Source organism: Spodoptera frugiperda, chromosome 10, assembly GCF_023101765.2.
Source record: "Spodoptera frugiperda isolate SF20-4 chromosome 10, AGI-APGP_CSIRO_Sfru_2.0, whole genome shotgun sequence".
NCBI classification, from domain to species: Eukaryota; Metazoa; Arthropoda; class Insecta; order Lepidoptera; family Noctuidae; genus Spodoptera; species Spodoptera frugiperda.
In genome coordinates, this window is record NC_064221.1 from 8,285,002 (window position 1) to 8,300,509 (window position 15,508).

A 15,508-nucleotide genomic window follows, 5' to 3' on the forward strand; every position below is an offset into this window, starting at 1 on the left:
ATGGTAGGGTCAAGAGTCTGATCACAGGCCTGATACAGAAAACAGTACTTTTGGACATGGCGTGTACTATCCGGAAATTCCTCTCTCTTGAGACCTGGCCGCCGGTAGCTTGGATTTCTCCCATTACTGGTGAGCTACTGCTTTTTATATTTTTAAATGTTTTTTTTTTAATAATTGAATATTTAAAAATGTATTTATCAAGGATTAGAAATAAATAAAGAACTTACACAGATTACTTGCAAAATAAATAACTAGATAAGTAGATAAGATAAGATTTTTCAATAGATAGGAGTTGAAAAATAATAAAAAATGGTACATTTCATCATTACACACGAATACGAAAATACTATTATTGTATGACGCCTCACAAAAAAGTCTGAGCAATAAATTTTCAGTTACCTTATTGCTTTACTATATTTTTAGGCACAATTTACTTTAAGATTTAACTAATTCCTTATTAAATATAATTTTGAAATAGCCAAACCGCATTAAGCAAGCGTGGTGATTCATGTTCAAAGCTTTGTGCAAGAAGAGGCTTATGGTCAGCAGTGTCCACTTACAGGTTGTTAATGATGAGTCTACAACGTAAACTCATTACGCAACTCATGTGCAATACGGAAATGAAACTTGTGATCTTGATTCTTATGTGATAAGGCTGCCTAATTACCTAGGTATCTACTCGAACCGATACGACCTTCAAACCTTCAAGAAAAGAATATATTCCTTTTTAAAAGGCCGGCAACGCACCTGTGTCTCCTCTGGCGTTGCGGGTGTCCAGGAGCGGTGCTGATCGCTTACCATCAGGTGACTCGTTTGCTCGTTTGCCACCTATTCCATAAAAAACATACACAATACAAACATGTCAGTACACAGAAAAGGCCCCATTTTTAATCGATACAATGCATAGATTTGGAAGTAGATAATTAATATGCAAATTATTTAGCTTATCATTAATTCGTATTTAGGTAGGTATGTTAGATTGCGAAACGTTTGTTTTATTTTGCGTCAACATATTAATGACGCTTTGTAAATAAGTTTTAGATGCGCAGATAATCTAATTGATAAGATTTTGCCATACATTTTTAAACAGGCGTTTTGATTGATGTAGGTACTTTTGAGAATAACTGTTTAAATATGGGGATTTTTTAACTTTTTTCCTTAATCGCTTCTAAAACCATTACGCAAGATAGAATGTTGTATGACACGAAATATGGTGTATGATGTCACCACATAAGTCCCTGATGTCGATGCCTGCACTATCGGAATGATAAGATTAAATTATTATAATAGAACAGAACAGATAACTAACGATATTGCAAAATAAATTGTCAAATACATCGAAATTGATAGGCGGTGGACGTGAAACGAGTGGAGAGTATATGTGCAAGTGTGTATGAGTGAAGAAACTCACGCGTGGTCCTCTCGCAATTACTGTTTTAAACACAGAAAATGGAGAACGAAACTGAGTACTTCCAGACCTACCCTGGCATCTTCTTCATGGCACGAAAAGGTAAAGGGAAAAAGAAGAAGAAAGGAAAATCAGGCAAAAAGGCAAAAGACAACAATGGAGATAACAAAAGCGAATCAGAGACCTTAGAATCGGTAGAAGATCCAATCTTAACGGATGAAAATGGCAGTGGGGCAGATGAAACAGAAGATGATTCTAATAAGTCTGTAATTTACCGAGCAAATGCCGATGAATCAGCTGATCTCAATGAAAACCGTGTATCTACTGACGCCATGATGTCTGTGGCACCAGAATACCAAAACGCACCTGAAAAAGTAAAATACATAAATGATGAATATGTAGAAACTCTAGAAAGTAACGTAGACAAATTACAAATTGAAGAAGAATCCGTATTTGAGAATGGAGAAAATAAATATACACGGATCAACACAAGGGCGTTGCCGAAAGAAGCGACAACGTATGAATTAGAGAATTTTAGTAAACATGCAATGATTATTTTTAATCAGAAGGAAATTGATGGACATCTGCCTCGGCTTGGAACTGAAAAAGACGTTGAGGCTTTGACTAGGACCTTTACCAATTATGGTTTTGAAGTGACTCCACACAACAATTTGACCAAAGATGAGTTGTTTAAGGAATTGAAAACATGTAAGTACTTATATGATAAGGTTATCCGTCAATAGAATAATCTTTTGTTTGGATAATTTTAGATTTATGTGGACGATATTTTATTATACAATTATGTCTTGGCTTAGACAAGAAAGTACGTAAATTGCTTCTAGTAAATTCTTTCTTTTAGTAAATTAGATATTGTACTAGTAATTAACTAAAATCTTCTAGTTAATTAATTCTTACATAGTTAGTAGGTATCGGTTGGTATAGGTAGGTAGTATCTAAGAAGGTAATTTCTAGATTAGTTTTAATTATAATTGTTAGGTTTTAATCATGAGCATATTTTGCTAGTCGATTTTTTTTAGTTTCTGCTATACAGCTAATGGTGTAGAATACTTTTTCTTAGGGTGAGCAAATGTCTTCTTTTCGAAACTTCTTTTAGTTATCCAAAAACTAATTTTTTACTCACGTACATTAATAAAGGAAAAGGAGTAGACTGCGCGACGTCGCGTCGCCGCATCTGCGCACACTGCTCATGATAAAGAATCCCTCTGTAACTCGAAACTAGTAGAGCTTTTCTCCACCTATGCGTGATATTTTGTAGTTAATTTAACATGTCTCACGAAAGTTATTATAAAATTACGGTACATAATTACCATATCATACTATACCATACCATAATTACTCGTAAGTGAAAACCGCTATGTATCACTTTTTTATGGTATATTTTGTGATTCTTAACAAAATTAGCGATAGTTATGATAAAAATATCACATATTCCCAATAAAATTTTGATCAAAAAGCTGTTTAAGTACTTAATTAAATTGATCAAACTACAAGCATTTTAGAAATGTCTTTGTTCAGTCACGCCTCAAGTTAATTGGAGGTTTAGATGTGAGATTAGTCTCAGTTGCAAGGAGTGGTCGTGTGGGGCACATTCTTGTTGATTGTAACCACGTCTAATACTTGTTTTGTTACAAATAACTTTGTTGCATTGTTTCTAGTAAAGGATAAATTTGTTGAGCAGATTGTGTGGTTCTTAGGTGAAATAATAGGCGAATATTTTTTTTTTTAATTAACCAACAATAGCGTTTGTTTGTTTACTAGGTGTGCTATTCGATATTGAACCGTACCTATCTGCAGACAGAGACATTTAATGATTGACTTAAAATATTCCTTAGTAACGAATTTGTATGGAAAGCAATTGCTAAGGACTGGGTTAAGTAACCATTAAATGACTGAGTGTAACAGTAAAGAACTTATATTAAGCTTATATGAAAAATGCCTTTGTCAAGTGTGTAGTCCCTTAACGAGACCTAATTTGGAATGGTAACTATTAAAATTAGTTGAGTACCGATCGTTGAGTATCTGAAATAAAAAAAAAACAAATATGCACAAACTAAGATGCATCGACCATCAGTCAGCACTTGAGGTAATTTTGAAGTAAAAAACGAATGAGTCAAATAAACAGTGACGTCATTAGATGAAACAGAGATAACAGGATATTTAACCCTTAAAGTGACTTTGTATAGTATAATATACATCTTACTTTACAAAAATGTTACTAAATTTCTACTCATTTTATTTGGAATTAATCATTACGAATGACATTTCTGAACGTTTCGCTTTAAATCAAAATGACAACACATAGCTAATCTGTGGTAAATTTTAAACAGTTGTGAAAAATAACGAACAGTCCGCGGTTACAAATTGTTGTCCAGGTAAGTTTTGTTTATTTTCGTGTTTTTATCACTCATTGTAGATATATAATGCATAAATCATAAAGGTGAATATTTATTATAACAATTTTGTCACATAAATTACTTCAAAATTATCAAATTTGGATTATATTTTCTTGTTTCTATCCATGTATGGTATACTATACAATGCCACAATCATGACTATTTGCCATAATTTTTATTTGTATAGAATACTATACAATGCTACAATCGCTACTAATGAACACTGTTCATACTTGTATAGGATACTATGCATTGCTACTAGCATGAAACTAATAGATTTTGGTGTGATAAGAGTTCTGCATGACGCATAACTAACTTTTTGGCTTTTATTTGGGTGATGGTTGAGGTGCATGTTTGTTTCGTTTTAGATAACAATGTACGGAAGAGCCAGACGCATATTATCTTTAGTTCCTGCGCGAAGTGCTGGTTCTGACGCTAGTAATGGATCAACTAGTGGTGATGAAGCTAAGTCGGTTGAGAGTTCAGATGCTCCATCACTAGATTCGTCTTTTGAAAGGCTCGACATTCTCGGAAGTTCCACTTCATCAACCAGTCTTTCAGAAGAAGAGGTAGAACCATCTGAAGTTGAGCAAGAGGCGTTTCAAGTACCTCTTACACCAATCCTGAACGCAGTATTCCCAAGCCCTACGCAATGCAACTATGACGCAATACCTTCAATTTCTTCGTTGCGGTCTGTACCTTCTGTCCAACCATCTACTTCTATGACGATAGCCACACCTTTAACAACACGTGGACAAAGAAAACGTTCTGCACCTTCTGTTTCCGTGAATAGAGTAAAAAGACCCCGAATCAAAAAGCTGAACTTGCGGTTCCGTTGGAAGAAAGTGTCATTTCAACACAGAGCTGATATACCTGATCCTACGTTTGAAGATGAAGTTCCGGTTAATTGGTCTCCCTTAGACTATTTTTATCGTTTTTTTCACCGAGATATGATAAGCCATATAATGACGAATACCAATTTGTACAGTGTTCAAGAAACTGGAAAATCAATCAAAGTTTCAGAAGAAGAAATATTAGATTTTCTTGCCATTAACATTCTAATGGGTATAGTAGTATTACCGTCATATAAAGACTATTGGAAATCATCGTTTAGGTATGGCAAAATTGCAGATGTTATGCCCTTGAAGCGTTTTCAGCAAATAAGACGATTTATTCATTTTACAGACAATACTCAAGCGGATACCTCGGATAGGTATTATAAAGTACGACCCCTAATTGAAAGTATTCGAGCTCAATGTTTATCCATCGAAGAAGAAAATGCTTTCAGTATTGATGAGATGGTTATACCATACAAAGGCAAAAAAGCAGGTAGTCGTCGCCAGTATAACCCAAATAAACCGAGTAAGTGGGGTTTTAAAAATCTGGTTCGAGCTGGCGTATCTGGTATCATTTACGACTTTCTACTTTACGGTGGTGACGATACATTTAGAGGCGTGCAGTTTACCGATACAGAAGAGTCTTTGGGTGTCGGAGGGAAGATAGTGTTAGCGTTGTGCAAAACTATAAGAAAACAGGCATGTAGCGTATATTTTGATAATTATTTTACGTCTTTAGAATTAGTATACATATTACGAGAAAATTACGGTATATTTAGTCTGGGGACTGTAAGAAAAAACCGATTAAAAGATGCAGAACGTAAAATGACCAATGACAAATTACTGAAAAAGAAAGGAAGAGGGGCATTTACGCAAGTGGTATGCAATGAAAACAAGTTAAGTGTGGTCAAGTGGTTTGACAATAAGCATGTCAGACTGGTAAGCTCTTCAGCAGAGAGTCGAAAAGTCGTGTCGACGTATCATGTCCACAAATTGTCAAGCATTACAACCGCCATATGGGAGGTGTGGATTTGGCGGATATGCTAATTGCATTGTACCGCACAAGTATAAAATCTCACAGATGGTACATGAATATTTTTTCACAATTGTTGGACATATGCGTAAATAATGCTTGGCTACTACGTCGTAGACATGATAAACAAATAAATAACAAGAGAAAGCAAGATCGCCTAAAAGATTTTCGTTACGAAATATATGCTGGACTTCTGAAACGTGATAGAATAGTGCCTGTGAAAGATATAGAATCTGTACCTGAAAAGAAAAAGATCAAGAAACCGATGGCCGAAAGACCTGTTGATGATGTGCGGTTCGATAAATACGATCATTAGCCTCAGTTAACTGGGTATCAAAGGTGTAAATATTGCAGAGGAGGTCAAGCGAGTACAATGTGCACTAAATGCAAAGTCCATCTATGTTATGTTAAGGGTAGAAACTGTTTCATGGCGTACCACATGAAGTAGTAATATGGTGCTATGTATAGTATGCTATACATTGCTAATGTCTTATTATTTTCAACGAGTGTGGCAATGTATGGTATTTTATACATATGTTTTTCCAAAAAGTATTATTTTCAGATTTTTTTTTGTATTTTTCTTACTTGTTTTATATGCCTAATATACCGTTAAAAATGATTCTAGTTGGTTTTATTTGCAAAACATATCTTGCGACTTTAAGGGTTAAATAACTTCCCTACTGTGCATCATAATCTGTACTTTTTTTAAATTGATGATTCATTTTTGTTTCTGTGATATCAGTTTATTTACTTTTAAATGCTAATTAATGAGAGTGATATGAAATACTTAGTACTTACATTATTATAAAAATATAATGTAGGGAAAGTACCTTATTTTATGGAAGTCCCTGATGACTTACGAATTTATTGCCGAAATTGCTTAATTTACATAATTGCTTAAGTAATATTTATTGAGCCATACAATCAGGGGCCTTAGTACGAAGTTGCTTTGCGTTTAACGAGAACGAAACGAGAGCGCGTTCGGCACTCTGATTGGCTAGCTCTGATGAACCAACCAATCATTACCCTTAGTACGAGTTTGCTATACGTTTAACAAGAGCTCGTTCGGCGCTCTGATTGGCTGGCTCCGATGAACCAACCAATCAGAACGCTCAAGTTTCGATTTTGTTAAACATAAAGCAAACTCGTACTGATCTCATTCTAAAAATGTTTGGACTTGAGTATTTGAGATCCTTTGAACATCAGTTATATGGAGTTTCTGTTTCTTCCCAAGAACGATTCAGAGATTTAAGATTAGAATCGGTTATTAATTACAGCAGTCAGCACACCAGATCCAAGCCCACCGTTGTTTAAGTCTTTGACTGCCAATAGAAAACTGTTGAAGGCAAATCCTCCGCTAACGTCAGTCACGGGTGACCACCACGGCGATCAATGTACAATACAATACAAATAGCGTTTATTTTTCTCCACCAGAATGAAAAATAGTACAAATTTAATAACAATATTGATGGTGTTGTGGAGACTGGAGCTTGTACTAGGAATACCTGTGTTACAGGTCTCCATGTGTTAAGAAACGGGCCATAAAATACTTTTTTCACCTCATTTCAGTTAGCGAGAAGGACTTCACAGACTATGGCTGTGTGGCGGTGGCCATCTTGACTCACGGCTCCAATAACGGCCTGCTGAGGGCAAAAGATCAGCAGTACAGCGAGATTGAAGTGATCAACCATTTCAAGGACTCCTCCAAGCCTACCCTGGTGACCAAGCCTAAGATAATTATCATTCAGGTGAGTTTTTAGATTAAAAGACTTAATCATTTGACTGCACGGTTGGCGCGGTGGCTGGGCAACTGGCTGCCGTGCAATGGGTAGCGGGTTCGATTCCTGCACGGAGCAACTCTTTGTGTGATCCACAAATTGTTGTTTCGGGTCTGGGTGTCATGTGCATGTGAAATTGTATGTTTGTAAATGCACCCACGACACAGGAGAAAATCCTAATGTGGGGCATCGTTTTTTTTAAAACAAAAAAAAGAGGAATTTGAAATCTATTTTTGTAGTTGTAAGGGTGTGTTTTGTGTGCAACGTATATGAGAGAACACCCTTAAACAAACTCGTGGCAAACTGTGCGTAGGTCTTCACATCTTCAAATGTAAGAAGAATTAGATCTCTTAGCATTTCCAACAGCAGCATCTATGGAGTTTCTTGCTCGTTCTTTTCCATAAGAATGTAGGTACAGTTTGAAAATTGAAAAAGAGTAACCTATGGAGTTTCTTGCTCGTTCTTCTCCATAGGAATCTACACTTTGGAACGAGCAAATAGCTTCACTAGAGGACTGACCGACAGACAGACGTTATTAATATTATTATATTTGCTTTGACGTTCAAAAGTGCCTTCCTGGTCTATTTGAAATAAATGATTTGACTTTGACTTTGACTTTGGAACGAGTGAATAGCGTCACTAAAGGACTGACTGGCAGACAGACATTTTTTTTTTAATATTGTATTATTTGCTTTGACGTTAAGACCTATCTTCAGGGAATTAAGCCATTACCAATGTGAAAAATTTAATACAGAACGGTTGCTTAGTGCGTGTTTTATAGACAAGGCCCATTAAAAATTTGCTGGCGAACCACCAATGCGTCGCAACCCATAGTTTGGGAAACCCTGGTTAAATCGATAGCAATATCAGACAATGTGGCTCGAAATTCTCTCATAACACAGTTTCTTTGATTCTTATCAGATAAGAGTGTACAGCTAATAATTTGTCAACCCCTTTAGGAATTGGATCCGGCCTTGATGTTAATCCGCCAATGGAGTGACATTTCCGATAGCCTATCAGATCATAGAGTAATTTCATTGCCGAATGTTAGTCATTCTGTTATTGTTATACCTTTTATCGATAGAATCGAAAGAACAAAGTCCAAATGTGGTATTTTCTTTATATCTATTAGTGTTATGAGTCATATTCGTTTGTTTATGTTTCTGTTTCGTATTGTATACGTGTGTGAATGCGGAACTTTGCAAATTTGACGTAGTATTCCATTGATAAAGTGTTGCAATATTGCATCTAGGTTGAGCAATGTGTGTGTTAGTAATTGTGGGTGTGGTTGAGGCTATTATGAGGTTTAGGCTATTAAGAATTATTATACATTTATAGTTACGAATATACGTTGCATAGAAATAGGGGCGTGTTTCTTTTAATAGAAAATTACTAAAATAATTACAATTTATAACCGAATCATGAAATGATGTGGTAGGTTAACTCTTAAAAAGGACCACAAAGCAATACCATTTTATACTTATAAAGGTATTGGGTCTATATTTATCAAGTATGAAAAGCTATCATATTCTCCTATAAATATTCCTAATACAGACACGTAATATAATATAGCATACGAAATGCATTTCAGTCTCTTTTGTACCTTTAGGTTAAAGTCATTCTGTCTCCTGCATTAAATTCACTGAGAAAAGTGGAAAGTATCGTTTACGTTTCTTCTCCTCTGATAACATCTTCTGATTTGTTTCGTTACGGGATCCAAGATTCATATCTCTGGGACGCGCAGGACTTCAGTGTTTCAGTGCTCCAGTATTTTCATGATTGTATCTACTGTAGATCCTGGCTTACAGGAGTTGCAGCGGCTTGGGGGGTTGTGGCGGGCTTGCCCATAAAAATACGGAAAACATAAAATATAGGTAGTTTACTAGTTTACATACAACAAACTTCTTGGAGATTCCTATGAATCTTGCCAAAATGTTCAATTGCCTCATAAATTAAATATCTCATTCCAGGCATGCCGTGGTACGAAGATCACACAAGGACAACTAGTCTTCCACTCTGGGAAGATCAGGAAAGACGTGGATGAAGAGGATCTAGAGCCTTACATCCTGCCTGTGGAGTCTGACCTGCTGATCCTGCATAGTTCCTATGTTGGCAGGGCTTCACATAGGTAATTAGCATGTAATTTTTGGAACTAACATTTAGTAGACACAGATTTTGCTTCTCGACTTCTCGAATGCCTTCAATATGGTCAGTCACGACATCCTTTTAGGTATCCTATCCCACCTTACGGTCTCTGGCGAGTCACTGGAATGGTTCTCTTCTTATCTTCAGGAGCGTCAGCAGTCGGTCAAACATGGTGACTCAACATCTAATTGGCGCGAATTAAAAGCTGGCGTTCCTCAAGGCGGCATACTTTCACCTCTCTTATTTTCCATATTTATTAATCTAATCACCTCAGAACTTCAGTGTTCGTACCATCTGTATGCCGACGACTTGCAGATTTATTGTCAGGCCGGCTTTGATGACTTACCGAGCGCCATCACTAAAATTAATGCTGACTTGTCTGCCATCAGCAGCTGGTCGGCACGGTTTGGAATTGCGGTGAACCCCAACAAATGCCAGGCGATCATCATCGGAAGCTCTCGGTCTCTGGGCAAGGTTGACAATACATCCCTGCCGCCTGTTGTCTTCGATGGTGCGATCGTGCCGTTCAGTAGTGACGTCAAAAATCTCGGCTTGCTCATTGACAGCAATCTGAACTGGCAGGCACAAGTCACAAATGTGTGCAAAAAGGTCACCGGGTCACTGCGGTCTCTTTATCGCATTAAGAACTTGCTTCCGTCTACCACCAAGTCAATGCTAGTGCAGGCCTTATTGTTCCCTATTATTGACTATGCGGATGTTTGTTATTACGACCTGAATGCAGATCTCCTCAATAAACTTGACCGACTTCTGAATAACTGCATTCGATTCGTCTTCAACCTGCGTAAATATGATCACGTTTCTGCACATCGGCTGCAATTAAAGTGGCTGCCCATACGCCAGCGCAGGGAGCAAAGGGCGCTTACCACACTTTTTTCCCTCCTCGATTCACTTTCTTCGCCTAACTATCTTTCCTCTCTCTTTCAATACACTTGCGCCAACCACAGCAAATATCTACGATCTTCCAATAACCGTCTCCTTCAGTGTCCTACTCATCACACAAAATTCCTTCATTCTTCTTTTTTTATTCAATCTATCTTGCTGTGGAACGCGCTCCCCACCGATATCAGGATGCTGTCTGGTCGTTTGACGTTCAAGCGGAGAGTTCGGGAGCTTCTTTTGAAGAGGTTATCAGAGGGTTCATCTTGATCTTCACTATAAGTAGTATGTATATATTATGATATGTAGATAGTATATGTATTGTTATTATGTAGGTTTATTATGTTTCTATATTATTTAAATATATTTTGGTATATGTTTGTGTTAGAAAGTATAATGTATTTTTTTCTCTCCTTGAGCTTTTCTTAATTTGCTTGGTCCATGCACCTACCACTGGTTCTTCATTGCATCACCTGTAGGTTTGGCTGGTAGAGAATGCCTGCGGCATTAAGCCCACCTAGTGTACACACTCATGTGCATGAAGAAATAAAATAAATAAATAAATAAATTTTGTAACGATAGTTTAACCGCCGTACTCAGAGTCATTTAATGGTGACTTAACCCAGTCCTTAGCAATTGTTTTCGGAACAAAATCGTAACTAAACAATAGTTTAAGTAATCATTAAATGTCTCTGAGTGCGGTAGTTAATTGGGCTTAATTGGGTTCGTAGTATGAGTAGGTATACTTGACTAAATATTATTAGGTAAATGTCCAAACTATTGCTGGCTGGAAAAATATACTGTCCGATGACATGATTTTCAGCTTAAAAAGTGATAGAAGAATACCTATTCTAAATGTTTAATTTACATGAACCTTAAAACAACTCTTAATAATGAAGTAATTTCAAAATCACCCTTTTTTGTTCCAGAAACGAGCTCTACGGCTCCTGGTTCATCCAGACCCTATGCAAGAAGATAGACAGCCTCTCTCCAACCCAGGATCTGGAATCCATTCTCACAGAAGTCAAGAGAGAGGTGGCAATCGACAAGCAACATGAAGAATACAACAAAAGGACATTTGAAATGAACGTGAACAAGCAAATGCCAGTATTGACGTCCACTTTGATCAGAAAGCTGTTCCTGAAGAAGTTTGGGGAGAAAGGAAGGAAGGAGACGTATGTGGACCAGTCGAGAAGGCCCAGCGAGTCGCGGCATGAAGTATTAGATGCCGTCAATGTCAGCTCAGTGCCCGTCACACCCTTGCTGGTTCAGTTCGGACCTTGCTCCTGTTTTCTGGACCATTTCGTCTATATGAGGGATTGTTTGAGGTGAGTTTCTGTTGTGTGGTTAGCTGATGTGGGCTATAGTGATCCTAGTTTGATCTTCAAGCGGAATTGAAGGTGACTGAAAGAAAATAGGATACGACAATTGTATATATTCATAAATTATTTGTTTCGTTTAAGTATGTTACGAAGATGTAATAGCTAAACTGTGAAACTATGTGACCGTTTCCACCCATACTAAGTTATGTAGCTGTGCGAGTAAGACGTGCTATGAAGATGGGCCGCCGCAAAGTAGCTGTGCGAGGAAGTTGCGCAGCTCGAGTGTACAAGTGTAGGGAGTCATTCATAGCACATACCCATAATACGCATTTTTCTATTTAAAAAAACGTGGCTTAGCTGAATCCGTTTCCACCAGTGCTAAGCTATGTGTACCAATGAATATGATTGGTGGAATCCAAACGCATTCACACACATTCACAGCAATATACGAGTAGCATAGCACATCTGCTGGAAAAGCACCCTTAGCCTTATAAAATACGTAATAACATTCTGTTTTTTTTCTAGATAGGTAAGATAAACCATTTATCTATTACAGGTACTTTGTCGAAGAAAATCCATGCGACGAAACTGCCCAAAACTTCTTGGACGTTGCGAACACATTCGAAGATGGCGTTGAATTCAACACTGCTAAGGACAAAATGTGTAAAGCTATCAGCAAGCATTTGATGAACAATGCCCGATCTAGCAAGTATTATAGATTCCTCTATTTCTATAATTCGCAACAAAACTCTCAAGTGCAAAATACACCACAGCCGTATTAAGCTTTTGTAGCCGGTATATAAGACAAAAATACAAAATGCATTGTGTCTCGCGTGGATCTGCGTTCAGCCACACAATGGGTTAATAAATGGGGCAAATTGTTTTAATTTGGTGGTAGTCCGGAGGTTTAGCACGCCCGCTTCTTATGCACGAGGGTGCTGGGTCGAAACCTACTAACGGCAAGTACCAATGTGACTTTTTCCGAGTTATAATGTCCTTTCTAACATTATTTAGACACCACTGACAAACGGTGAAGGAAAACATCGTGAGGAACCTGAGATAATTTCTAATTATAATTTTGAAATCGATAACCCGCATTGAGCAAGCGTGGTGATTGATGCTCAAACCTTCTCCGTGTGAGAAGAGGACTTTGGTCTAGTGAGCTAATATATGTACTGGTGGCAACTTATAGGCTGTTTATGTTTATATGTTTTAATTTTAATAATCTCTCTGATTAAATGTAATCGTAAGACGCTTTTGTTTTTATTGATATTCCAGTCCCGTCTGTAGCTAAGCCCGTAGTGAGTACTTCCCTACTCTTTTCAGCTTCTAAACTTTGCTCGAGAACTCAAGAAATTACGTTGTTATTTTAGAACAGATTGACCAGCATCTATCCAGTAGTAAATCCTTATAATCTTTGGTGAAAATCACCCAAAGCTTGTCTTTACAGCCAGCGTCAAAAATGCAACTACTGTGCAACTGTAGGAAAGGCTGAAATATTTAAAGAAATAGACTTGTCATCAAGTTTGTCGTGTTGGTCATCATGTAAATAAAACATGATAGACCTGGAAGCCTACTCTTATTCAACGAACGAACCAACGAAAAAACTTCGCAAATTCTATTTATTGCGAACTATCGTGAACAAAAATGAACGAATTAAATGAAGATAAATAAATAGGTTTTGATATGAAATTAAAAATAAAATGTTATTTGTAGTACCTATTTCTATTAGTAAATCAATAAAACCTACGGGGGAAGATTAAACGAAACTTCGCATTCGAGAACCGGAGTAGCCCTACTGGTCATAGCGATGTTTTTGATAAGTTAAAGACAGAGAAACACAGAGTAAAATAAACAATAAGCTATTTCACTTTTGTTAAGTATTTTCCAATAAGCGAATACCTAGAATAAGAACAACATGTCCGTAACTTTTATCCTGGTCACACGCACTAAATTGATTGTGACCTGTTTAATAAAATTCCCCGATAGCACTTTTATTAATAAACTTTTGTAAATAATAATATTATTGTCCAACAGCTGTTTTACCATCTGCCACAACACAGGCTGGAAACAAATACCGTTAACAGATAACAAATAAAAAATAAACATAACCTAAGCCAGTGGTTCCCAAAGTTGTCTGGACTACGACCTATCTAAATTAAGTTCCTAAACTCAGGACCCACCTTCAGGGAATTAAACCGTTACCAATATGAAAAATAAAATACAGAACGGTTGGTTAGTATGTCTTTCTACAGACAAGGCCCACTAAAAATTCGCTTGCGACCCACCAATGGGTCGCGACCCATAGTTTGGGAAACCCTGACCTAACCTATAAATATTTTTTTATCAAATAAAAAAGCTATGATAAGTGGACCAAGGTTCGTTCATCAAATACGAGTAACCCATTTACTGGTTACACTTTATTGTTCCAAATTCCAAATTCGAATTGAAAACATCGCATTCCTTTTTACGTTCGTTGACGGATAAATCCAATATGGTTGGCGCCCTTTTGCTTCGAATACTTTTGGTCTGTTCTTACAAATAAATTAGAGCAATAAAATAACCTAGAGCAGGGATGGCAAACCTTTGTCAATGGAATAAAGAGTAAAGAAGAAATGGCACGCAATTTAATTGTTTGGGCTCACCACTGTGTGTCACAGAAGACCTTTTTTTTTGATAAGGGGGGGAATCCTTCAAAATGCACAAGCTTTCTGGGGGTAAAAGACTACGGAGTGTGGTATTTTTACCTCACTAAAACCACTCCGGTGGCTACCCTGAGCACCTGTAAGGGGCACCGGGTCTTCTAGTGTCACAGACTACCTAGTGCGAGTTTAATTTACGTAACGCGATAGAAACGTTACGCGGTTAGTTCTTGCTTGCCCTGTGTTATCTTGGAGCAAGCAATCAGATGGCTAAACGATATACGCGATAACGTAAAAAAAACTCACACTAGGCCCTCAGGTATACCTACTTAGGCTATGGTGACAGTTCACCATCAATAGACTCCATAGGTATTTAGTTGATCCGGAGCTTCGGACTACCTAGCGGGTTTATCGGGGCTCCGGCTCCGGCTAATAGACAAAAAGCAGGAGTAGGAACGGGGTGGTTTTTAGTCAGTAAGAGTTTGACACTCCTTCTTGCCTCGCCCAAGGCCATCGGATGATATTCCACCAACAAAAAAAAAATATGTATTTAGTTGTTACTTACAGTAGTAGGAAAATAGGTCATAAGCATTTTGTGAGTATAATTAGGACATCAATATTTTATTTTTAACAAATACTTTGATACTGGTACATAGGTTCGCAATCTCTGTTAAAGAGCATAGACTAGACAATGTTGTTCGAAATTTAACGTTTTCGATTCGCGGTATGGGCGCGGGCAAATTAAAATGGGTTTCTGAATATCAATATATTTCAACGATAGTGTGGGAAGTTCGATTGTAAACACATGTTCGATTCGAAAGAGCATCTGTTTTGCGTGTCCTAATTTTAACTTCCATTTTCCTTATCCATGTCATACTAAATGTCTTGAATTCTTATAGGTGTGTGGGAGAACTTTTTATTATAGACTTTGAATGATACATTTTGAAAGCTGGGATATGTCTCCGAAAAACAGGCAACATCATATTTTTTCTTTCTTCATTCAACTGTTCAATTGCGATAATTCGTAGACGCG

The 15,508-nt window shown here is 37.2% G+C and overlaps 1 protein-coding gene across 1 annotated transcript; it reads left to right on the top strand.

Annotated features, from left to right (window-relative positions):
• Positions 1-1,307: 1,307 nt before the first annotated feature.
• Positions 1,308-13,085, top strand: LOC118277656 (caspase-1-like). Its single transcript, XM_050696541.1, has 5 exons — positions 1,308-2,116; positions 7,261-7,439; positions 9,440-9,597; positions 11,441-11,839; positions 12,390-13,085. The coding sequence occupies exons 1-5, from the start codon at positions 1,450-1,452 to the stop codon at positions 12,613-12,615; spliced, it is 1,629 nt and encodes a 542-aa protein (XP_050552498.1). The 5' UTR covers positions 1,308-1,449; the 3' UTR covers positions 12,616-13,085.
• The last annotated feature ends 2,423 nt before the right edge of the window (positions 13,086-15,508 follow it).